Raw genomic sequence first — 26,650 nt, forward strand, 5'->3', positions numbered from 1 at the left:
CCTTAGTTCCCAATGCCTCTGTCAAGTAGAGCCACTGGAGTGATCCCCGGAGTGAATTTTCTATTTCCCATCTACTCATCAAGATTTCTCTTGAAGAGGGCCAGTGAGGTGCTCTGTTTGACATGTACGGGAAGTCTGTTCCATAGCATGGGCAGTCGCTGGGTTATGAACCTGTCCCTCCAGCTTGTTCTGTTGATTGTGGTAATGAGGTTGAGGTCTCTGGAGCGTGTAATGTGGAGGGATTGGGATTTCTTTAGATGTAGCATTTCTACCAGAGCTGGGTCAGACATGGCTTTGTAAGTCAAGCAGAGATCACCTCTAAGTAGGTGATATGAGACAGAGAATAGTTGGAGTTTTTTGAGTCTGTCCATATAGGACAAGTGTTTAAGGCCTAAGATCCTCTTAGTGAGGTATTTTTGTGGCCTCTGCAGTTGTTGTAGGTGTCTAGTGAGGTACATGCGAAATGGGGCATTGTACTCGATAATTGGCCTAATGAGAGAAGAGTAGAGGGAGACAATGACCTCTTTCTTCCTGGATGCAAAACCCTTAGTAATGAGATGTGCCACATAGAAGGACTTTCTGACCACAGTGGCAAAGTGATGGTCAAAAGAGAGGTTACTGTCAACCTATGTACCCAGATCTCCTATGACGCCGTCTGTGTTCAGTGGACTACCATCAATGTGGTAATTCGTGGGAACTGGGTTTTTCCCAAAGGGGATGACAACACATTTTTTTGGTATTGCGCTTAAGGCCATGGTTCTGACACCAGTCAATGGTCTCAGTGAGGCCTTGCTGTAGGATCTCAACATCACTTGGGGAGTTAATTATGGCCCCCAACTTGCAATCAACTTTGTCAGCCAGAATCCCTTCATGTTGGCCAGAACTTCAGAGAAGTAGATACCAAACAGAAGACCCAGGACCGAACCCTCTGGGATACCACTCATGACTGGTCAACAGTCTGACTTGGAGTCAGCTACTTTCACACTGTGGGTTCTATCTGTGAGCCAGTTTGCAACCTACCTAGTAATATAGGGGTTGATGCCTAGCTTAGTGAGTTTTTCTATGATTCCTGAGTGGGGAATGGTATCAAAGGCCTTGGCCAGATCTAGGTAGGCTGTATGAACAACCATGCCTTCATCCACAGCTCTGGTAACTGACTCAAAGAAGTCAAACAGGTTGAGCAGGCATGATCTACCCTTCACAAAACCAAACTGGGTGGGATCCAGAGTTTGTAGGTTCCCTATATCTTTGTTTATTAGGTCCATGATGATGCATTCCATAGCTTTGCATATCAGACTTGCATATTAGACTTGTCAGGCTAATGGGCAATAGTTCCCAGGGTCTGTAGTCACCCCTCCTTTGTGGAGGGATGACTGTAGCAGTGTGCCATTCGGTAGGGACAAAGCCTGAGGTGAGGCTGTGATTGAACTGGGCACACAGGTGAGGTGCCAGTTCACTCTGTAGGTCATGTAGAACACAGCCATGGATATTAAAAACAAACTAAGCCCAGGTCCTATAGAAGCTGTATTCTTGGCCTTGGGCAGTGCTGTTTTAACCTGTGCAGCAGTAATACTGGGTGCCTGGCAATCTTCTGGTATTGTGATTGGTCCTTTGGTGGGGGACAGAGGGGTAAATTTGGCACTGAATCTGTCGGCCAGTATACTGGCAAAATCTGTTGGTTTGGTGTAGGAGGTGCCATTGTGCAACAGCTCCGAGTAAATCTGGATATTGCCGTGGAAATTCTTTACATAACTATAGAAGGCCTTCTGGTTGTCTTTACTATCTGCTGCAATTCTGTTTTCATAGCTAGCTTTAGAGGATTTGATGAGGGATCTCAACTTTTTGTTGAGGCTGATAAGGGAGTTTTTCCAGGCTTGGGACTTCACCTTATTTCTCATCAGTTTCCTCCTTCTGTTGTAGAGTTTGTTTATGGCAGGGGACCACCAGAATGGCTTCCTTTTTTGGGAGAAGAGAGTCTTGGTTCTATTGGATATGGCGAGATCCATGCATTTGTGTACGTGTTTGTACAGGGCATTAGTGTATGATTCGGCGGTCATGCAGCTGTTCTCCAATTGCATGGGTGCCGTGAAGTTAGCCACCTCTGTTTTTAGGAGCCCAAAGTTAGATTTGGAGAAGTTTTTCATAGGTTAGTACTAGGCTATCGGCCCTAGAGCCTATACAAGCCTAGCCATAACAATTCCCTGGATATTTCTTCCCACAATATTTACTTCCCTGGACCCCTGTCTATCAAGGTGACGGACATGATCCCCGGGGTGAATTTCCTATCTTCCATCCAGTCGTCAAGGTTCCTTTTGAAGAGTGCCAAGGAGGCACTCTGCTTGACATGTATGGGCAGTCTATTTCAGAGTATAGGAACTCTCTGGGTCAGGAACCTATCCCTCCAGCATGTTTTGTTCATTGTGATGACAAGGTTTAGATCCCTGGAGCATGTGGCTCTGAGGGATTGGAATATCGTTAAGTGGAGCATGTCCAGCAACTCAGGGTTTGACATGGCCTTGTATGTTAAGCAGAGATTGCCTCTGAATAGACGATATGCCACAGAGTATAGCTGGAGTATTTTTAGATGGTCAGTATAGGGCATCTGCTTTAGGCCTGTGATTCTTTTAGTGAGGTATTTCTGCGGCCTTTTCAGCTGTTGCAAATGTCTTGTGAGGTACATACCAAATGGGGCGTTGTACTCTATAATGGGTCTAATGAGGGATGAGTACAGTGGGACAATGACATCCTTTTTTCTGGATGAAAAGCCCTTAGTGATAAGGTGTGCCACATAGAAGGATTTCCTGACTGTTGTGGCGATGTGGTTATCAAAGGTGAGACCACTGTCCACTATCATGGTGGTTACCTTTGTGGGGTGGGTGGGAAGGATGTGGATTTCCAAGGTGATTAGTTTGTGGTCGGATCTAACCAGGGAGGAGATGACTATTGGTACAGAGCAACAGTCACCCAGGTTAGTAATGACCAGGTCAAGGATGTTGCTACTTCTAGTGGGCATAAGAATGAGCTGGTCCAGGGCATTGGAATTAATGAATTCCAGGAAACGTTGGGCAAGTGTATGGGTACATGAGTAGTTTTCCCAGTTAATGGCGTGGTAGTTGAAGTCACAGTCAGTATGAGAGTGTTAGGTTGGATTCTAATATTCTCCAGGGTGCTTAGGAATGTGGAGCATGAGTCTTGGGTCATGGTTGGGGATATATAGAAGTCTACGACCTGAATCGCCGTCTTACCCAATGTTAGCTGCACCTGAAGTATCTCTGATGTGTCATGTTGGGCTACCAGTCTGGAGGTGTGCGCATCCTTTATTAATATGGAAACACTACCGCTTTTGTAGCTTTGGTCCAAGTTCTTAGGGCGGAAGGTATGGAATGAGTTATAGCCTGGTAGTGCAGGGATGCTATCTGCTGCCTTGAACCAAGTCTCTGTTACAGCAGAAATGTCGATGTTCTCCATTTTAAGGAGTGCTTCGAGTGAGTGCATTATGAGATTTAGACTTCTAGCATTGAGCAGCATGACCCTCGGATTGCATTTGTTTGCAGCTGTTATGGTGCTAATTTGGTCTTTGGAAGACTACCTAAAAAAGGCACTATACAGGTGGCAATTGCCTTGGTCAGTATCCGGAAGCCCAGGGGTGACAGATGCAGGCCATCTCTGGCAAAGCATTTAGGTCTGTCAATCATGTCATCCCAGGCAGACAGATACTGGATCCCCTTAGAATGACACCAGAAACTTAGCCAATTGTTGGAATCAATCATTTTCTGCTTGTACTGTGGTATCATTCTGGGTGATGGTAAGAGGCTGCTCAGGGCTAGGGTCATACCCGTCTGGGCTACATAATCCGGTAGCTCCTCCATGTCTCTTTTCATGTAGTCCATGGAGATATGTCTCAGGTCATTCACACTCACATGTACAATGACAGAGTCATATTTGTACCTGTTGTTGAGGGACCTGAGTGCGTGCATTATGTGGCGGATCCTGGCACCTGACAGGCAGCTGTTACTTTCTTCTTGTTCAACCTAGTGAGTGGGACATCAGTGTGCCTTACTATCAAGTCATCTATGACTAGTGTGTTGGGCATGCTGTTTTGCCTTAGGGGCTTTGGTTGAGTGGCACACTGTTTAGGAGAGTTATGTGTTTCATGATTAGTGTTGTGGTGGTTGAGTGCGTTTCTACCTTGGATGTTCCTGCTGTTTGTGTAGATTTTTATTGAGAGCCTCCACGAAGGTGGGTGTGTGGTTTGTGTTTTTATATGAAGGCAGTGCTGGTGTGTGTTCTGGAGGGCTGTGTGTTCCATGTGGTGTGGTGCAAGTGTTGACCTTCTCCTCTTGACCAGCTGTTCCGGTCTTGGCTGCAGAGTGCATGGCTTCCAGTTTGGATATATAAGTGCCTCTCTCGCAAGTCTGAGTATTGGGAGGTAAGAGGAGAGAGTTGTCAGTGTACATGAGGCAGTTGTTACATTGCCTCAGGATGCCCAAGCTCAGCAGGCTAATAGGAGAAAGCACAGGGAACTGACCTTTAGACATGCCTGGAGGGGTGGGCATTAACAATAATTACTGGAGCTGTTTCCTTGTAGAACGTTTAGTGCTGGTAGCACTGTTGTGTGCTACAATAATTGCTACAAGAAGTCTGGTAAAGTGCTAGATTAATAAGCTAGTAAAAGTGCAGGAGAGCAGAGAATTAGCAGATCTAAGGGAAAAAAATTGAAGAGCACCGCTCAGAAGCTTACAAAAAGTCCTGGATACAGCAAATCTGTATCTGGACTACACTAGTTCCAGGAAAGGATTTTTTTTTTGTTTTGTTTTTTAGTAGAAAGTGAAGAGGCAGAAGATAATGAGATAATTCAGTATGCAGAAGCTAAAGGGGCGGGGCTTTGCTAGGTTCTCACTATTAACAGTAGAACGAGCTGATGTAATGCGACTGGGGGTGTGTGTCCAGTATCATCTTTTTACCAGAGGCAAGCAACTGAAAGCCACCAAGACAAAAAGACCAAAACAAGAACTGGGAGGGTGGGTGAGGAAAAACAGTTATACAGATTACAGAGATATTGAATCAAAAGTGCAGACGATAATTGATAATAAACTCTTTTATCTTTTCTAAATATTACAGCAGTCAGTAAGTCAGTCTCTCTGCAACAGCTTGAGCAACAGGTATATCTGATTTAAAACACTGGCTATTTAAGGCACAGAAACAGAAAGCAGACCAATTATCCAAACAATAACAGTTACTGGAATGCCCTGGATAGATTAAACCAATTCTGTTCACTTTCTCTCACCAAGAAAACAGATAGGCCTCTAGACAAAGGATTTCACTACAAACTGAGGTCAACAGCTTATAAGGAGTTCTAGCTGTAAAGCAACGTCCATCTTAGATAACCTTCATCAAAAACAGAATGCACGAGTCCTAATTTCTAACTCTCCAAGTCACCAGAGTAAAGGTACCTTAATGTTCCTTAAAAATGTATGTTACAACTATTTGTTTAGGAAATATTAAGAAATAGTGTCTTTAGGAATTTCCTGATGCTCTCATTAACAGTTTGTTCCTGGGCTGCTGCTCAGCAAATAAAAAGTACAACCTGGATATTTAATGCAGAAACTTTGGCTCACCATATCAGTTATCCTTATTTTGCATGATGTATTTATTCATTTATTTTTGTTTTCTGGGAGGCCTAAGGAGAAAAGCTCCAAAACAAGGATAGAAATACATTTTTGACAATTCAAAAGAAAAACGGTTGAGAAATATTATTTCAAAGCAAATGGTCAACATTTTTTTACAAAGTATATCAGATTAAAGAAATACATGTTTTCCAGATATTGTGAGTAAAATCAAAAATACTATATTAATACACTTGTATAGTATCCATAGTGGACAGAGTCAGGACTGCGTTCTTCAGACTGTAAGTGTGGTACAGTTGCATAGTTTATTAGTTGCCAGGTGATATTTTAGGGTGGATTCGAATTGTTGCAGGTTATTATATGGCTGATATGGTTTCGAAATTTGTTCCATGCCTTGGTGATGGTGACAGCAAGTCATCATAATAATTATTTGATTTATTAGAAACAGTTTAAGTTCTGAGGATCTTGGGGTTCTATTCAGTGGATGCCATTGGCTGATATTTGACAGAGAGGGGGTTTTAAGTGGACAGCGAAGTATTTTGTGTGCTGTGAGTAGCTTGACTACTGACTAACTGAACAACCTTTAACCTATCAGTAGTGATGTCAAGTGACATGAGCCAGCCAGCCAATGGAAAAGGTGGCTACTTGTGCTATTGCCTGATATCAGTAAATCAATTTACAAGAAAAGAAGTATATGTTCACATAACTCCTGGGGAGATTGTTTTCACACTGACTTAGTCAAACTAAGTGTTACAGTCTGTAATCCAGAAAAGCTGAGTTTGTAGTTGCTCATGTGACTACAAAAGATCATAAAACACCTATTAAAAATAGTCTGGGAAGTTCCCAGATGCCCTTGCTAAATTCCCCCAGTAGAATAAATACCACCTCAGGTCTCCCCTAAAAAGATACTACTAGCCCAGTGGGACTAACCTGGTCAACAAACAATAAAATAAAAATAAGTGTGACTTGCTTATATTATAAGCTGATTATTTACTTACCTTGGGAAATGAAGGGCTGCGTTTTGTCTGACAGCTGGCTACAGAAAACATTTTGTTTATGTACATCTGTAGTGGTATCCATTGGGGTATACTGCATGAATCAGATCACTGCATTGTTGGCCAAATTATGTTTACTAGAGGCTGCCTTTGAAATAGTTTTAGAATTTAGACCTCTCTATTTCTAATTTGTTTTGTTTTATTCACTGTGTATTTTTTACTTTACTTACATGAAATAATGCAGCAACTAGTACTAACTTTGCCTGTTACAATTGACCTCTGTAGTTTCACATATTTCCTCCATATTTTGAATTTTATTTATTCTGCCTCTGTCCTAGGTCTTGGCTGAAAAGAGCCCACTGGGCATACCTCTCAATCTCTTTGCACAAGAAATCTGGACAAATCCTAAAATAATAGGGGAACAAAGGCCCAAAATGTTAACAGGTTTTAAACATTGTTCTTATAAACTTAATGAGTTGCTAGAATAACAGAATTTTTGTTAGCATTAATTTTCTGACAGGTATGAAGTCAGAAGCTCAGATGTATGGCATTATTTAGTGATTTTAGTCGGGTTCCATTCACATAGTCAAACTTTTACAAGTTCGAACCACATATGGTCGAGACCATACGTTCGAACTTGTAAAAGTTCGAGCGTTTGAATGGAAATGTCCGTAAGCGGAGGTTTCCATTCACTTCAATGTGGTGCGATCTCGGAGTTGGTATATTTAAGTAGCGGGGGGTGTGGGGGGTACAGCCCCCCCACGTGGGAGGTGCAGATGGACTTGCCCCCCCTGCTTACAACAAGTTATTGTTTTGTAAGTTGTGTTTTTTTTTTTTTTAGTATAGTCAAAGTTCTGTAACTTTGAACTTAATGGTTCAACCATTAGGTGTTCGGAGTTACGGAACTTCGACTATCTAATATAGACCCATTTCAGTCCTCTGTGATTTGCCAGAAAACCACAGATTATATAAGGAACAGACCAAAAATATGAGGAAAAAATCTGGACATTTTGCAAAATTCGGGACTCTTGAGAGGTATGCCACTGGGACAACTCACTGACCCAGCTGATGCTTAATTAATTGAATAAATGTATTTTGCCATTAATAGGAGTTTTCTCTTTATTGTTTTATTTCAGGGCCTGTTACAAGGTGGGTCCCTGACAGCAAGCTACCACCTTGCAATATTTTCCAGGCATTTTCGCAGTTCCTGGACATCACCAGCCCACCAACTCCACAGCTTCTACAGATGTTGGCCAGTCAAGCCACAGATCCTAGGGAAAAGGCAAGGTTGGAGGTTCTTAGCCAGGTATGGAATTTTGCTAACTTTTCTAATTTATTAACATTTACTTCATATAACAAAATAAGTTACATGTAATAAAGTTAAGATTATGTGACTGATATTTTTATGATGCATGCAGCTGGAGTAGCAAAAATACTGCAGTCAGAGCTTTTGGATTTATAGAAGGATGTTGCAAACAACTAAAGCACCTATGTACAATACAATTGCTATGTAAAGTTTAGATGAACAACACAAGGGAAATATAAGATGTAAATGTATAAGCAATTTGAATGTGGGAGATTTACTTGCATAAAGAAGTTAACAATAAATAGAAAGTATTTAAATGTGTAAGATAAAATGCATTTGTGTGCCAGAAATGCAGATTTACAAGTCAAATAGAATTACATTACGTGCTTGTGTGTGTGTGTGTGTGTGTGTGTGTGTGTGTGTGTGTGTGTGCGTGTGTGTGCGTGTGTGTGTGTGTGTGTGTGTGTGTGTGTGTGTACGTGTGTGTGCGTGCGTGTGTGCCCATGTCCATGTGTTCATGCCTGTGTGTGTGTGTGTGTGTGTGTGTGTGTGTGTGTGTGTGTGTGTGTGTGTGTGTGTGTGTGTGTGTGTGTCTGTGTGTGTGTGCATGCACGTACGCGTACCCATATGCATATGTCCATGTTTGTGTGTGTGTGTGCGTGTGTGTGTGTGTGTGTGTGTGTGTGTGTGTGTGTGTGTGTGTGTGTGTGTGTGTGTGTGTGCTCTCAAGGTGAATTTTTTGGATTCCTTGTCTTGAACATATAAGCTGGTTATGATCAGAGACCTGAATATTATCTTGTATATTATATTATCCTAGTACTGTTTCTTTTCGTGTGCAATATCTGTTAATTAGTGAACTGAATACAGCTTTCACTTTCATTCTGTAAAATGGAGCCTTTCAATGTATCTGAATTTTTTCCTCTGGCCTTATTCTTGGTAATTACCATCATTTAGGCAAACTCAAACATTTTTGCATTCCTCTTAGTCAGTGCTGCTTAAGTCTTGCCTCATCTTCCCACTATGCATAATCCACGCCATTATTGAACTATTCCCTCTTATGTAACATTCTAAAACCTCTTTTGCTTCTGCCATGATCACATAATTTAAACACTTACTCATGGCTCTTGTTAAAAAGTTTACAGAGTTAATTATTTACTCTGTGCGATTTATGGCAAATGTTTAGATACTCTGTACATCATATGGTAAAGAACATGGTCTGGATCAACATATTACCATTATTGTATATTTCCCATAATCATACAGGTCAGAGCCTGCATAAACTGTGCATCTACTAACTGTGTCGCATTAAATACTACTAGTATTTTTTTTATTTGTTTGTTTTTGCTTTTTGTTAGCATAGAGTTTCAAATTTTGATTGTTGGATGAGGTCCAGATATTTTGACTTGTTTATTTTTTGTAGTTTTTCTGAAATTATACAGTCAGCAATTGCATTAATGCATAATGTGTATTGCCTGTTGCCAGCTCACCTACCCAGTTAACAAATGTTAAATACAAACAAATGCACCCACTCACATACACACACTCATTGATGCTTCTCTCAGTTACACATAATAGTGTATCTTTGAGTGACATTTCTCATGGCCTTCAGTCTTGAGTCTGTTATACACCCTGATTATGTACTGCTCTTTCCACAGGGAACACAGGAATATGAGGAATGGAAATGGTACAGCAGTCCCACCATCCCTGAAGTTCTGCAGGAGTTTCCATCTGTACGGGTTCCGACATCACTGCTACTTTTGAGCCTTCCATTGCTGCAGCCTCGTTATTACTCCATTAGCTCCTCTCCAGATGCCCATCCCAGTGAGGTCCACTTGACAGTCGGAGTGCTTTCTTACCACACCCAAAGTAAGTTATTACATGCTATAGTATTTATGGAAAAAACATGCAGGTGAGAGACCTGAAAAAAGGAGAAATTGTTCTGTAGTGTGTGTGTGTTGCTGAAATGCTAGAAGCTTCAGACCTACCAGATATAGATCATGACAGAGGTGTTACCAGCCTTAAAGTGGAATGTGCTGTCTGTCATATGATCATATACAATCTGTCCATCATACAGAAATAACCAGTTTAGTAGGAGAAGATGAGAGGTGCTGTGATGCCTTCAAACCTGAGAAGAGAAGAGCATGACATTTAATCACATCTGCCAAAGGAAAAAGGCCATTGCATATTGTCTGCTTAAATGTACAATTAACCCCTAAGTAGGTGTCTTGTCCCATATATTTTCCTCTATTGACCTTCCCCTTCTATCCTACCCTCTTTTCACTGCCTCTCCTATGCCCTATTCCATGCCTGATATGGAAAGGCACTATCAAACATCCATCACCAGTCGTATAACAAACATTTTACTCATGTTGTACTTTAAATAGGCAAGCACAATGGAATCAACCTGACTATTTCTATCCCGGTGCAGTCCCCAGCTCCTCAGTTAGCAGTCTGTAGTAGTGATCTTCATACTAAAAAGAGTATAAATTTGTATAATGCTGAATCTATATTAAGTCTGAGGTTGCATTACCTCAGAGTATTCCCTCTCCAAGGTCCAGTATCTCAGAGTAGGATATAAAAGCAGCAGAGGAGTGGGTGGTGTAGACCCCCTACACTGAGGGATGCAGGGGGTTTCACCCACTTGCAAAAAATGCTTTAAAAGTTTTACAGTAAATTTCAACATTTTCTAATGTCCCTTTGAAATTACACTTCTGATAAGGGGACCTGTGTCACTACCATTTTTTTATTACTTTTCTCGTTGTAGGCTTGTAAGTTAGTTAAGCTGTGTTTAGTTTTATTGGCCTTTAAGAAACACAAACTCCTTTAAAGAACACATGTACTTTGTATTGCCTACCCATGCATCTATGTGGTCTTTGAAATATTGGAAATTCTGTCTAATAGGTAATGGTAGGCAGTTCCAAAACCTAACTACAGTCTGTCCAATAAACATAACTATTTTACAGAGTCAATTTAAATTACAAATAAAATTATATTTAGTGAGCCTGTCAATTAGGATTGCAAAATACTTTTAAATGTGAAACACACCTTATCCCTTACTAAAGTGTATGGGTTTAACTTGGTCCTCATAATTCCTTATAGACACAGAATTCTTTTAGTGTATTTGTATTGTACAAGTTCCAAGATATTTATTTCAAATTGTTCATAGGCACAAAACCCCATTGTTCTCTAAAATATGCCTTATTAGAGACTTCCATAAATTATATAATAGAACAGTGTCACCTGTTGCAATACTTCTAAAAATTAAGCCTGCCATTTTTGGTGTTCTTACCCTTATATTTTAAAATTATTCAAAGATGTTTTATATTATTCTTTTCAGACAATGCTTGGTTATCCATGTTTATTGCCCCTGCTTATCCTAGCTGGCCCAAAATACTGAATTTTATATATTTGTTAAGACTGAACTTTGGAATTAGATCACTTTCCTAAATATTTATTTCATGTAAGAACTTGTAACAGTATTAGTGTGATTTGGGCATGACTGCATACCTCTCAACTGTACAGATTTTTGCAGAATGTCCATATTCATATTTTTGATTCATATTTTTGGTCTGTTCTGCGGTGGTGATGCTGCGGTAGCGTTGTCGCCTCACAGTAAGACGTTGTCCTGTTCGATTCTCAGCTAGAGCGTCTTCTGTGTGGAGACATGCGTGAATGGGCATACCTTAGTTGAAGGTTGTGCGTCAGGGCCGGCATCTCGGCACGTAAAAATCTGCTGCCAATCATTAGCGGACCTGAGTTCCACTGTGGCGACCCCTAACCGGGAAAAGCCGAAAGACACAACAACATTTTTGGTCTGTTCCTCATAAAAAAATTTGGTTTTCTGGCAAATCACTGGTATGATCTGAGGACTGAAGTCACTGAATAATGACATACATTTGAGTTTCAGACTTCAAATCCTTCAGAGAATGTATGTTAAAACAAATCATGTTACTCTAGCACCTTTCTAAGCATATAAGATCAATATTTAAAATATGACCCTATTTTTGGGCCTTTGTCCCCTCATTTTGTAGGTCTTTGTCCAGATTGTTTGCAATAAGAGGTTGAGTGGTATGCATGGAATCACTGCTCCTAGTTTACAGTCATCTGCGTACATAGAGTCCCACACCTTGTCAGACATGGGAAATGATAAAAAAGCAAAATTAAGTAACATGAGCCTCAGTACAGACCCCTGTGTCCAGGATGGTGAGAGTCCCAGTTTGGTTATTTATTGTTTCCTTCCATTAAGTCAATTATCTCTCTGTCTAACAATAAACTGGTTAGCACTACATGCCTTACGATTTTTAACAATACCTAAATATGGTAAAGTATCAAATGCTTTAATGACTCACTATTTTCTGTGCCCTCAGTTTCTCAGGAATCCTATAGCTGATACAGGGAATTAATTATGACAGATCAGGCTTCTGCAGTGATTAGTTCTATTTTAGAAATATCACTAAGATTTAGTACCCAGTTCTGAAGGCCAGTACTGAACCACTGTCCCTGCAACTGAGAGACAGTGGGGCTTATTACCCTGATCTGACTTCAGAGGTGAGGCTGAAGTTATTTGCAGTTAAGTGCTTTTTCATTTGTTGGAAAGCAGTGCTTTGCACAGGAAAAGCCAGGCTAAGATACAAAGATGATGACTTTCAGGAAAATACTATAAGCATTCATATATATCTGGGAGTTTAATGGGGTAGGCCATATATTATGTTATTTGTCCCGTCAGCCATCCATTTCTATTTCAGAGACTGCTGTTGTTCATTTAACAATTAAGATAGTAGATTGCTTTTGTACTGTTATGGTTTTTATCTTCAATATTTGTTTTATGTTTTTTATATCTGTTTTATGAGATGTACTTTAAAGTATTATATGACTGTTCAAGATTGTGAAAAATATTTGAGTAAATCTAAAGTAAATGTAAATCTAAACCAACACTAAAACATAGAGTCACTATCCAATACAATTTTTTGTTTATATGTTACTGATCTTTGAATCTCCTTCCAGTATCCTTGCGCCTATGCATACTCCAGGAGAGGCTTCACTGCAGCTTTGTATGGTAAAAGAATGGTCCACTGTGTTTCAGAACACAAACCTGCACAATATTCTGAAACCATATCTTCACTGCTGTTGCTTCCTTACTACCCTAAACAGTGTTTTATTATCAGAATGATTAGCACTCCCAACAGCTTTTTTTCTCCTTTGCCCTTCCCAGTACTAACTGATATAAGATAAAGTCACACCTCATGTTTCTAGTTATAATGTCTATTTATTTGTATTTTTGGGCTTTGCATCGTTTATTCGGTTCTATTATGGAGTGCTTTCCCCAATGTCTGGAAACGTTTTCTACCTGTGTCACCTGTAAACATTCCAGCAGCACTGCACATTTCCTCTGGTATTGGACAATATGATTAGTGTTTGGTCAGAGCTGATTCCAATATATCTTGTAGTTTACTTCACAGGTGCCATTGATCCTTAGAATGTTTTTCTTTGTTCCTGAATGCTCTTCCAGCTTCCCCTGTCAAGTCAAATTATGGCCTGACGCAAGGCCCCTACAGCTTGTGTTGGTGAAGAGAGTCAAAAGCTTTGCCGAAGCCCAATATACTGAACTTGCTGTATTTCATCTGTCTACCTCTGCCATAACCCACTCACCATACTGGATTAATAATGGATCGCACTGGAGTAGCAGAATCTCCCCTTTGTGAATCCAGGCTGATTGGGTGTTGAACAGATAGGTAGATTTTTTGAAAACTCCAAAAGCTTATCTGTAGGGAATTCCTGAATTAGTTGTCCCAGGAAGGAGGAGAGCCTGTTCGTTATGTTGCCAACCCCACGCACACATACACAAACAGACACGCATGCGCACACACACACACACACACACACACACAAACACACACACACACACACACACATACACACAAATACACATATATAGCCATTTTTCATTGTCCTTGTTTCTTGCCTTTCCCAAGCAGCTTGCATTGCAGTGTTGTCAGTGGTCATAATGAGCAGTGTACCATCTCCTTCAGGACCTTTGCAGGATGTGCGCTACAGTGAATGGTTTTCCATAGTTTCCTCACCTTTTTACTACCTTCAGGAGCTTTGCAGAATGTGCACCAAATGCAAGGGGTTTTCCTGTAGTTTCCTCACCTTTTGACCATATCTCCTAATGAAAAAATCTGTCTGTGTAGAGCACCTACCTCCTCCTGCACAAGTGGGTGTGGCTCATAACTCCTCCAGGTAAAGACGGGTATAAACTATTTATTTCCACTTGATCCATGCTATCTTCATATCCCCTCCCCCCTGTCAGCTTCCAAATGAGCTTTATCCAATTTGCCCATTTCTTTCCCCTGTATAACTGTTAAAGCTTTTGTTCCATCATTTGATGCCATTTGTCAACTTTCTTTGATTTCCTACTTTAGCATTTCTAACCACATTCATTTACTTATTTCTAGCCACAATGTCATTTGAGAGACTAACTTTTCATTAAGTAATAGATGTCCGTCTTTACCCTGACAGTTTCAGAGCCTCTTCTTATCTCTGCACTTCTCCTTTCATAATCCAGTTGATGGCTTAATGTCCCAATACATCACCAGTTTTTCACAGTGTCTCCCTGATTAATATCTTAATGTGTGTATGGATCATTACACCCAGCAAATAAACAAAAATGATGCTAATTGGGTGCACATATGTTTTTTTTTCTGCCTGGATGTACCTACTTTTCAAGAGCCTTTATACTTATTTTCAACGCCTGTCGTCAAGACAATGTAAGAGGAAATATCATTATCCTGGAGATCTGGTAGTATTGCATTTTTCCTGCCCCTGCATTCTTGCTCTCTGCAGATGTGGATTTACTATAGCGCTGAGCCATCTGATTAGCCTGAGGTTAAAGACTCAACCTGCATCTGTTATATAGTGCTTAACTCAGCCTTATTTTAGGCAAGTCTAGTTGCACTTCTATGAATGCCCACTGAGTGGTGCTGTTGCATCAGTACTAGGGAACAAGTTCACCCACTCACTGAAAAGGGAAAGGCAGCCAGATCTGCTTATGTCCTTCCTTCAATTGGCTTTCTGGTTTAAACCCAGGCCACTGGCACTGTCAGTAAATACTCTGCTCATGCCAATAAGCTATCTTGTACCAGATCTCACTGCTTTTGTTTGACAAGACTGTGGTACGCTCACCTCTAATGTCCCTCCTCTTTTTACTTTACAGATGGAAAAGGTCCCCTTCATTATGGGGTGTGTTCTACGTGGCTGAACTCCATAAATCCTAAGGAAACAGTTCCCTGTTTTGTGAGAAGGTAAGCTTTTTAACAATATTGCAAGAAGAAAAGAAAAAAGTATATGTAATGTATTTTGCCTTAGAAGATGTCCTGATTTAAAGTGAAAGTGCAGTTTTCTGCAAAAAAAAAAAAAAAAAAATCTTTTGTAAACTGGCAACTCCAAAGATGTGGATGTGATGTGTCGATTACCTTCTATCACTGTAATTTTCTGAAGCCTGACTCTTTCCAAACATATAGTGATTCAAGTCAAAAGTCAATACCTTTATTTTTTATGAAACAAAAAATAAGCCATACCTCTCAACTGTCTAGATTTTCACAGATTTTTGCCTCATTTTTGGTCTGTTTCTCATAAAATTGTGTTGTTCTGGCAAATTACTGGCAAATCATTGAGGACTGAAGTCAGAAAATAATGGCAGACACTTGAGTTTCAGACTTCATGTCCTTCAAACAATCCATGCTATGCAAAACCTGTTATTCTATTAATTTTCTAAGCTTTTAAGAGCAACATTTATAAACTGTCCTATTTGTGGGCCTTTGTTCCCCTCCCCCACTAGTTACGGCTTTGTCCAGATTTCTTGCTCCAAGAGGTTAAGAGGTATGAAAAGAACACATTTACCAGTATTCATGTTTGTCAGAGCTATATATTTTTGTTTTTAAGCTAAGACATTGCCCAAGATCTCCAGAACAAGACTTGAGGTAAACCAAGAAGTAAACCCAACGAGCTACACCAAAAGTTGTAAAATTTAATGAATGAAGCGCTTTTCGTCTGCACTGTATGCAGACTTCTTCAGATACAACATTAAAATCTTTTACCACACTTATAAGGGTGGATTCAGGTATATTCAATTACCCAATTAAACAAGACAATCAATTAAGCAGTCAACTAGCCTATGATTCAACAATCATTTAAAATGCAAGAACTCCACCTTCTTAAAAAATTGAGGGTAAAATTTAAACTCCCACTTACAAACATAAATAATAACATATGATCTTATAACTTACTTCATATTGGATGTGTGCTCAATGAGTCTCACAAAAGCTGTTATTCTACTCTATCACAAGTTAAAAAACAAAAATAAATGTAAATAAAAATATATAAATAATGAATGATAATGAATAATGAATTGTAAATAAGAACGTACATACCTACTAACAGTGTCTAATATAATGCCAATTACATAAATTTTGCTGTTATTAAACACACAGCAGATTCATCTCTGCAAACTTTTAAGTTTAAGAATGCTACTTATTGAACATGATTCATTTAAACCTGGGGATATGTAAGCATTTAACCTAATCTGCCATTTAAGTTCTAATTCTTCTAACAACAATGATGATGGGGCACCCCTTTTATTTTCATATATTTGATCGATAACCAAGAACTTAAAACTATGTTCCATATAGTTGGAAATATGCTTGGCAAGTGCATTATCCTGTTTTTTCTTGCTTATAGCATACTGGTGTTCATAAATTCTTTCCCGGAGTCTCCGCTCCGTCTTTCCTACATAAAACGCAGGGCATCCTTGGCACTTAGTCAAATATACAACCATTTTTGAGTTACAGTTAGATCGACATCTTAGTTTGTATTCAATACTTTGCACTACAAACCTGTTACTCTCTGCTACGTATCTGCACTTCATTGCAGTTTTGACATTTAAACATTCCCAATGTTTTCGAATGGGTGACACGAGGTTGTTCTAAAAGCGATTTCAAAATTTTACCTTTCCTAAATGTTACATTAGGACGGTCACCCGTCTTGGTATAAACCATGGGGTTACTTTTAAATAAACCCCAATTTTTACAAATGATGTCAATACAATTATAACTATGCATATTATATGTCAAAATAAGCCTTGGCCCTGAATTTTTTGAATTTTTTGATGTACTTGATAGACATGCCAATCCGGCTGTCTTTGTGGCATCTGTGTTAGTTGTTCGTGCTGGCTGTGTTAATTTAATGTTCAGTATTGGTTTATATACACCATTCAACCTTTTGTTTTTCACTTCATTAATTAAATCATCTATTAAGGTGGTAGGATAACCTCTATGCATAAACATACTCTTTAATAATTTACACTCATCATGGAAATCTTCTTCCTGGCTCACAATACAGGCCGCTCTAACTAACTGTCCTTTAATTACTGACCGTTTCTGGTAGTTAGGGTGACAGCTTGTAAAATGTAGAAAAGAGTAGAGTATTGCCCAAGATCTGCCATACAGAACTATATATTTTAAGGTGAGACCATGCCTAGAATCTGCCATGCAAAGAAAGAGATTTTGCTTTTTTATTTTCCTGGACCTGATTTAATTTCATATGTGCATGGCTAACACTGCTTACTTCAATAATCCACTTCTGGTTTCATATACATGTAGTGGTTGAACCTACTGCATTCTGTGCTTCTTTGCCCAGAAAAAAACCTGAAACTAGACACTACAGCTTTTATTTTTCAGCCACTTGACTTATTTTAAAACAAATAAATGACAAAAAAAATGTTTGATCAGAGATCACAAGGAAAAAAAACAGCCATGCGACATGCAGTGACATAAAATGTATTCAAAATGTCTTCTCTTTCAAGATGTAAAGTTCAGGTTAAATTCTTAACTTCTGCAATTTTTTTAGAAGCCTAAAGAGTGCAGGACCTGTGGTCTGCATGAAAATGGAATTTTAAGATTTGAATATAAAATAATACAATTATAGCACTGAAAATGTAATTGAAACATTTAAGATGCTCTCTCAGTACAGTGCATTTTTTATTAGGGTTCAGCTATTTAATCCTTTGTTGACAGTGTGTGTTGTGATGTCTTTATGAGATGTCTTTATAGACACACACACACACACACACACACACACACACACACACACACACACACACACACACAAACACTTGCACATCTGATTTCCTCACAGCAAAAACTATCTTGTAAAACATAGCTACAGGTTTTTATACAGTGCCACAATAAGTTATGTGACCCAGCAGACACACCAACTGGGTGGGGGGAAGTGGGTTAAAAAAATAAGAATCACTCTAGAGATATTGTTGGTGTTCTCAGGGTACTGGTAATTAAGACCCTGCATCAAAAACTACAAACTAATGCCAATAGAAACATTAAAGAAGTACCCTGAGATTACAAGGTGCCTATCAGAAGAGTCTGTATTAAATTCAGTCAGAATAGAGGCAATCATCACAAAGAACTTATTTATTGGCTTTTGGAGTGTGTCAAGGAATATGAAAAGCTAAAAGGATTTTGGAATTCTGCTGAGGGGAAGTACGGATAGACATGGGGGATGACATTTTTCCATATATGACTGGGGTGAGAACACATTAAAATGATTTCACTGCATCTTGCATAACTAACTTACTGGAGACCTCATATCCATCATCATTAACTTAATGAAAACCCCAAATCCACAAAAGACCATAAATAAGGTGTCCAAAAGAAAAGCAGAACTAGCTGAATGGGTTTTCAGCAAAGAAGTACAAGGAAAGATAAGAATGTTATTAGGTGGGTGCTTTCTGAAAGAGATGGGGGCAGGAACATGACAACCAAACAATGATGTGTACTACAACAGATGAAAAGGGAATTTAAGCCAGAAAGATAAGGGTATGTTTTAAATCTAGAGGGTGGAAAATTTGGGAGAAAATTGATCAAACGTGAGGATGATGATTAACATAGCGATCTAGCAGTGGCGGCAAACATTGAATCAAGTGCAAGGTTTATGGAAATGTTGAACACAGTCAAGGAAACAATATAATTCAGGAGAAAGGAGGTCAACTTCTGAACAGATTAACTGATTTTTATGGTAGCTAAAACACCACTGGATTTCATTTACTGCTAAACCATGTATCATTTCCCCATATCTAGCCAGTATATTTTTACATGCTCCAGCACACTGTCCCCACATCTGTCCAGTTCGTTTACTAAGTTTTTATTAAGTGCCATTTCAAATGCTTTACTAAACTCTAGAAAGGCCCTGTCTATAGTCCTTTCTGGTGTACTACCCTAGTTACATAGTCAGATATGTAGACATTCTGAAATGCCCTCCCCACTTTGAATCCACTCTATCTTGGGTCCAGTGACCTACTGGTTTCCAGATATTCCAAAAGTAGTTCCTTCAACAGTGAGTTTGGTATTTTTCCTTTTTTTGAAGTCCAGCTGGCAGGTTCACAGTATTTAGCCTCTGTCTTGTTAATACTCTTGTGAATAGAAATCAGTTCTGCCCTTTTCTACTCTTCAGGACGCTCACCATCTTCCATGATTAGTTAAAAAGGTTGGTTAGTCAAAACTGTTATCAGTGTTCCCTCAGTTATGTAGGAGTTTAAGACTACATAATATCAAATCGCACTTTGTTTTCTACCTTTAAATCTTTACAGTTTTTATGACTGTTCTTCTGTATATGGATTTGGGGCAACTGCTTAACTGTGGGAACGCCTACTGGCACTTTAGTCAGAGGATTAAGTCTAGGCCAATAAATTTCACTAATTAGTCTTGGGTTTGATTTCCTCAGTCTCTGTTTGCCTGTAGACAATCTTTGTGGGTCGCCCTGGCAAGAGACATGTGTACTTAGTGGATTTAACTAGTTACTAAAAAAAACAGATAAATAATTGTTCTCTTACTTTATGAAACCAGAGCAGAAGTATGCTTTCTGTGGGACTGCTCCTTCATTATCTTTTTCTACCAACACCTTATTCAACTGTTACCATCCCTTCAATACACCACACAGTAACCTTCACTGTACATAATGTTGTCCTTCTTTGCTCCCTTGTGTATTTATAGGACATTTTGTCGCCCTTTTTGATTGAAATGGCTATCTTTTCTTCAGTTTGAATTTCTTTTTCTATCTCTAGTGTTTCCTTCTGCCTTAATTGACATGACTGGCTTCCTGTTGTTGCATTTTTTGCATACTTTGTAAGTTACACTTTCCCATAGCCTTTCTCCTAAGAGTAAACTGCCCATATTTCTGCATGTTTCAACCTGCACTCTGTCACTTCTTCCATTTAGACCTGTCCACTCATATTTGTCGTGTGTGTGTGTGTGTGTGTGTGTGTGTGTGTGTGTGTGTGTGTGTGTGTGTGTGTGTGTGTGTGTGTGTGTGTGTGTGTGTGTGTGTATATATATATATATATATATATATATATATATATATATATATATATATATATATATATATATATATATATATTCACAGACATACACTCATACTTATATATTACAGATTCAGGATGCTCATTTACTAAACTGACTTTTCTGGGCTCTTAATTTGTTCTGTAACAGAATTTTAGGCTGAAATGCAAAAATAATGATATTTACAAGTAATAAGCAGTTGTCTGTCTCTCCATACAGGGCCCCAACTTTTCACTTGCCTTCTGACCCCTCAGAACCATGCATTCTCATTGGACCTGGTACTGGCATTGCACCCTTCAGAAGTTTCTGGCAACAGCGACTCTACGATATGGAGCACAAAGGTCTGTACTGCAGTCTTCATCAAAAATGTAGTAACAGTGATCTCCTTACATCATGCCTGACCCCACACAACCCATGCACTGTATTCTCCCTAGGAATCTTTGTCCTCAGTAGACAGTGTACCTTTAAGACAGAGGAGGTGCATAGGCTTCAGTATTCTACAAAACCAACTTTCAGGAGTTATAGTTTTTCCAGATTATCACGTTTGCCTGTGCAACATTTGTGGTATATGGTAAAGAACAGTACTGGCTGTCAGTGGACCAGTAAGAAGGGGGAAGAGTTGAGCTGGTGTGGCCAGCAATCCTTCTGTTGGAGGGAGGCGTTGTGGTTGTTTCCTGCTTATGCTTCTTGCAGGAGGCCAGATCTCACTCTCCGTATGGTGTTGCAGGTGAAAGGTAAGATCCATGAGGAAAAAGACTCACCTACTGTCTATATAAAGCCATTCCAGGACTTATATAAATATCCTCTCTGGCTTGTGATGACTGAGGAGGTCTACTAGGACATCCCTGGATATACCTTCTAATGGTCTGTGCAAGATTAAATTGAAAGGGTCCTAATCATCTATGCAACAAAATACATGTTTTTCTTAGTGTCTTATGGCAGCTGGACCTGTTTGCAATCCCTGTATACTATGAAAGTAACATAAAAGATTTTTGTTTTATTTCATGATTTTTGTTATGCTGTGTTTAGTTATGTTATATTATCTTCCATTATCAGGTGTCAAACCCTTGGGGATGACTCTGGTGTTTGGTTGTCGTCAGTCTGACAAGGATCATATCTACAAGGAGGAGACACTGGAAGCAAAAGAGAAAGGTGTTTTTAAAGAGATTTATACCGGCTACTCCCGTGAGCCTGGAATTCCAAAGGTATGGCTTTCATCTGAAGTTTTTCTGTAGCTCAGTTGTTCTATTGGACTGAGGGCTTTACTTGTTGTCTTGGGTGAAATAGGTTGTTATGTTGCAGCTGCAGTGGCTATGAGCTAGAAGTTTTATGAAGTATACGTGTAGCCCAAATCAAAGGTGTTTGGTTTTCCAAGGTCCAACAAATAAAGAAACTATACTTCAACTGTTCATATGATTATTATGCAACATTAGTAAAATACTACAAAAATAGAATAAACATCACTGAACCTACTGCACTGCGCAAATTATTTTACCCACATCTAGACATGAACTAACACTTTAGAAAGGAATTATACATATAATTATATAACACAGGAATCGTAAGAAAATTCAAGGCAGCTAAATTATGAGACCATTTCAACTCGTGTATACTCACTCTTAGACTGTACCTCACTTCTCTAGGAGGACTAAGTCACTTAAAGCCTGAATGACTTTACAATACAGTCATCCAGATCTTGTTTGCAGTAAGATACTGTATCACACCGTTTCATCTTCAGGGGAAGTGTATTCCAGAGGTGGAGGAGGCACTGAGTAATGAAACTGTTTCTCCACCATCTTCTATTAATCTGCTGATGGAGATTTATACATACAGTACATGCACACACACACACACACACACACACACACACACACACACACACACACACACACACACACACACACACACACATACACACACATACACACCTATATATATATATATATATATATATATATATATATATATATATATATATACACACACACTCACACACCTATATATATATATATATATATATATATATATATACACACACACACACACACACACACACACACACACACACACACACACACATATATCTGTGTTTATATCTTTTTATATATGTCTTCTGTATATATGGTTACAATTAGCGAACGTTCTTCCTAAAGGAGTTTCTGCTGGCTGTGTTTTGAATGGGATTGTGATACAGTATGGTAAGACAATTTACCCTAACCTCGCTGTTGTGTGATTTCAGAGTTAGTATATATAATTAGCAGGAGGTGTAGGGAGTACAGGAGGCTTGCTCCCTTGAAAAAGAATAAAAAGTAATAATTGTCTGTTTTTTGAACTTTCACTATAAACTGATCACTGTTTAGAGGTTCGCTCATGTGAATGTTCCCTGTTTCATGTGACACAGATATATCTATATACGGTGATAGTATACTTTGTTGAATTCTCATATTGCAAAATGTAATGCTGGCACTTTAAGTTTTGTTTCCCTGAAATGACTTGCCCATTTTCCACACAAGATGACATCATTCAATGCTAAGTTAGTCAGGAAATGAGATTCTGTAGTATGTTTTGCTAATAAACCTTACTTATCTATGCCTGGCATAATGTTAATTAAACCAAGGATTCAATGGGGCTGCCACCATGCTTGGCCGAAGTTGTCTAGTACCCTTGCTCCACCTATGTGACAGTACACAGGTTGAGGTGCAATGATCCTGGAGTTGGTATATAATATACCGGTACAACCTGGTAATGGGGGTCATGGGGAGGTGAAGCTCCTGTAAAAAGACTTCATTGGAATTACATAAGTTGTGACAGTTGCTGTGTTTTTTATTTTCAGTTTTACTTTATTTTGTGAACCTGTGCAGATTGCAATTGTTGGTCTCACCCCTCTGACAGGGTATCTTCCAAACATTTTATAGCTTTTAAAACTGACTGCAGCATAAATATTAGGAAATAATATGCCCACGCCATCATGGAGTGTATGGCATAAAGGAATACACATTATGCCATACAAAGTACATTTCATTGTAGCACAAAAACAATATGTACTGCTTATATGATTTATAGACCTCATCAATATGCATGTAATTCTCATGTTGTCAGACTGTTAAGGTAAGGTATGCCTTACTCAACCCAGTGGGATATAAAGACAGACAAAAAGGGCTGCCGCAAGACTGATGTCTGGGTGCACAGAAAGTACCTGAAGGCAAGACTAGATCCCTCCTCACAACACTGGCCACTCATAAAATGATGCATCTTTTAGTTAGGGAAACAGAGTGGAGTCACTGGTTCCATGGTCACCCCCTGACTATCTGTATATTTAATCCCAAAGCTACATGATTCCTCGTTTTAAATATCAGGAGTACGTGGTATGGTATATTAAAACAGAATGCTCCTCAACGTTCCCTGAGCTACATTTCTGAATAATGGAAGCCAGTGGAAGTTCATTACACCATTTTTGTATGCAGTACTGTTGATAGTGTGACATTCATGAAGTGTACCTGTCACACTATTAATATTACTGCACAGTATATATCTGCATAAGGAATTTAAGCTGACTTCAGTAAACATTTGTTTCTAAATCCTAACAATATGGCTTTCTATTAAATTACATTTTTATTTTTTGTAGAAGGACAATCATCAGAATAATATTTTTAAATAATTATTGTTCCTATACCTGAAGTAGAACACAGGCTTTAAGTACCCAAGGAATAAAAATTAATGAAAAAATAAAAATATATATATATATTTATTTTTGTGCTTACATGTTCCCACTAATTAATCATAGTTTTCTAATTCTGTTGTGATGGTCACAGAATATCTAAATGTTATTTAGTTGTGTTAGCCCATGCCATAACTATACAAGGTTGTCTTCAGAAAGGGCACATTAATATTTTTGCATCCTGCCTAAGAAAATCAGTTAAGAACACTTTCCTTCCATAATGTAAGCCCAACACCCACCTTTAATCACATAAAATATGTAAGTATTACTGCTTTGTAGTCTGGTGACCATCTTGGTTCCACGTTTGAGTGTACTTTTTCTTTTGTACTCATAAAGTTGGGGTAAATTTTGATTTGAATCTGGAATGCAATGAGTATCCTTTGACATGTGAATAACATTTAACCAATAAATAATGTTATCTTTAACAGACATATGTGCAGCACATTTTGAGAGACAAACTGTCTAAAGATGTCTTCCAAACCCTTCATAGCAAGAAAGGTCACATGTACGTGTGTGGTGATGTAACAATGGCAAGGGATGTTATGTGTGTGGTACAGAAGGTCCTTGTATCCCAAGGAGGTCTGAGCTACAGTGAAGCCGAAGAACTTCTGAGTCTTCTCAAAGTAAGTGACTTACAAGAGGTCAGCAGTAGATTAATTGTTCTCTTTTTCAACAGCATTAGTAAGTGGATGATCCTTATCCATAGCTCTCAACGTTTCAGATTTTCACCTCATTTCTTTGGTCTATTCCTCATAAAAGGTAGTGTTTTTTTCTGGAAAATCATTGAGGATTAAAGATGATAAACATTTGAGTTTCACAATTTATTTATTTTAGAAAATGCATGCTAATGCAAAACCTAAGTTTATGACGACAATATTTAGAACCTGTTCCAGATTTTGGACTTTTATCTCCCCATTTTTTGGCTTTGCCTAGAATTTTTGCACTAACAGGTTGAGAGTTATGCTTTATCCATGTTTGTCTTTGAGTGCTTCGACATTTAAAATAACACGTGTAAAATAATTGTTACCTGATCAGTACTTTTTCAAGTTTTTTGTTCCCTCTGCTGCTGAATAACTGCATCTGAAAAGTGTTGAACAGCATTAGGAGCTAAACAGAAATCCTGAGTCACATTCAGACACATAATCCACACTGCATATCATAAAACATAAGTAAAAATCCAGGGAATGAATCAAAGAGACCTTCAAATTACCACTTAATAAGCAACATGGGCAATAAAAGATGGCTAATGCTCATTATGCAGACAAATGAGGTACACAGCAATGAAAACAAGCTGAGGCAGGAAGAGCAGTTTCACTAAATCCTCTGTCAAAGTGCAGTTTGATTAATTGCACTTTGATGAAAGGTATGACTGCCTTTTAATTGTCTGTATTTTGATAACTGCATTACAAAGCTAGATAAACAGTGACTCAGTCTGTGGTACAGAATGATAAATCCCTGACTGTAACTCAGAAGATCTGTGATCACCTAGCAACATGGATGCTGGAGGAACCTAGTGGGCGAGGATATGCTTGAGAGGCCAATGCCAGAGCACCCATCCTGAGAGGAGAAAGACAGCTTAGCTTTAGGCATTGGTGGCATCTGCAAAAATGCAGGTATCACCACAGCATAAAGAGGTAAGTGGTGTGTCGCTTGGTTGGAAGGACCGTCGTGCATGGAAGTATGCATGCATTTCCAGAGGCAGCTATAGAGGAGTTTGCAGGCTGCCAAGATGGTGGAGATCAGACATTCTACAGGTTCTGCACTTGTCTCCTTAACACCTGACTCTCACCTCCATGTGGGAATGAGTGGACTGGTGGGGCTCTTGATGAGTGAAGGGGAGCCACTTGTTTGATACTGTGAACAAGAAACAAAACTATATAAAACTCTACTAATAACCAGCTCTGGTGGCATATAGTGATAAAGCCTTGACTATGGCCCAGATAATCTTAGTTGGAATAGTGGCTTGGGTGCTTAATGGACCAAGCAGGGAAGGATGGATGTATCCATGCTAGAGGGAGGGCAGGATGGAACATGGACATATAGCCACAGCTCCTTGTAGGAGGAGTGGCATCTTGTTGTGCATTTTGTGGTAGGCCTTCAGATCACCAAGCTACCGCCTGGTAATAGCTTTCATTAGGGATTATACCAGAGCATTCCCTCCTGGGGGAAGGTGAAGTGGATTGCCATGGTAATACAGTTAGCTTCTCCCCTAAGGAGAGCCATAAAATGCTGTCACTGCTGGGATACCAGTCAGGGTCCAAACAAACTTCATAGCTGTCTATATGGTATGCCCGTACTATCCTGGGGTAGTTCTCTAGTATGGGGGAATGAATGGGCAGATTCCCTTTGTGGGAGGTGTGATGGTCAGCAGACAGGGGGCAAAAGGCACCAACAAAAAATACTATATGCAACAGTGTACCATTTAAAAGATATTTTCTCTAAAGCTATTTCCCTGGGAAATGCAATTCCAACCACTCTCTGGTCATCATCCGTACCACAGAAAACTCATTGATCACTGGAATGCATCCATCAGCCATGCAGAGGAAAACTCACCAACAAAAAAACTCAGTGAAAACTATACCCTGGGCATCAATTCT

General features: G+C 39.2%; 1 protein-coding gene across 1 annotated transcript in view; it reads left to right on the plus strand.

Annotated features, from left to right (window-relative positions):
• LOC122798549 (nitric oxide synthase, brain-like) overlaps positions 1–26,650 on the plus strand; it is a 140,163-nt gene that overhangs the window by 109,506 nt on the left and 4,007 nt on the right. The window contains exons 19-24 of the mRNA XM_044067602.1: positions 7,759–7,928; positions 9,584–9,794; positions 15,142–15,229; positions 20,555–20,676; positions 21,392–21,540; positions 24,482–24,676. Of these exons, the coding sequence (XP_043923537.1) occupies positions 7,759–7,928; positions 9,584–9,794; positions 15,142–15,229; positions 20,555–20,676; positions 21,392–21,540; positions 24,482–24,676 (935 nt within the window). The remainder of the gene's footprint in view (positions 1–7,758; positions 7,929–9,583; positions 9,795–15,141; positions 15,230–20,554; positions 20,677–21,391; positions 21,541–24,481; positions 24,677–26,650) is intronic.

The sequence above is a fragment of the Protopterus annectens genome, chromosome 3.part1 (genome assembly GCF_019279795.1).
Source record: "Protopterus annectens isolate FY-2018-M chromosome 3.part1, PAN1.0, whole genome shotgun sequence".
Classification (NCBI taxonomy): Eukaryota; Metazoa; Chordata; order Ceratodontiformes; family Protopteridae; genus Protopterus; species Protopterus annectens.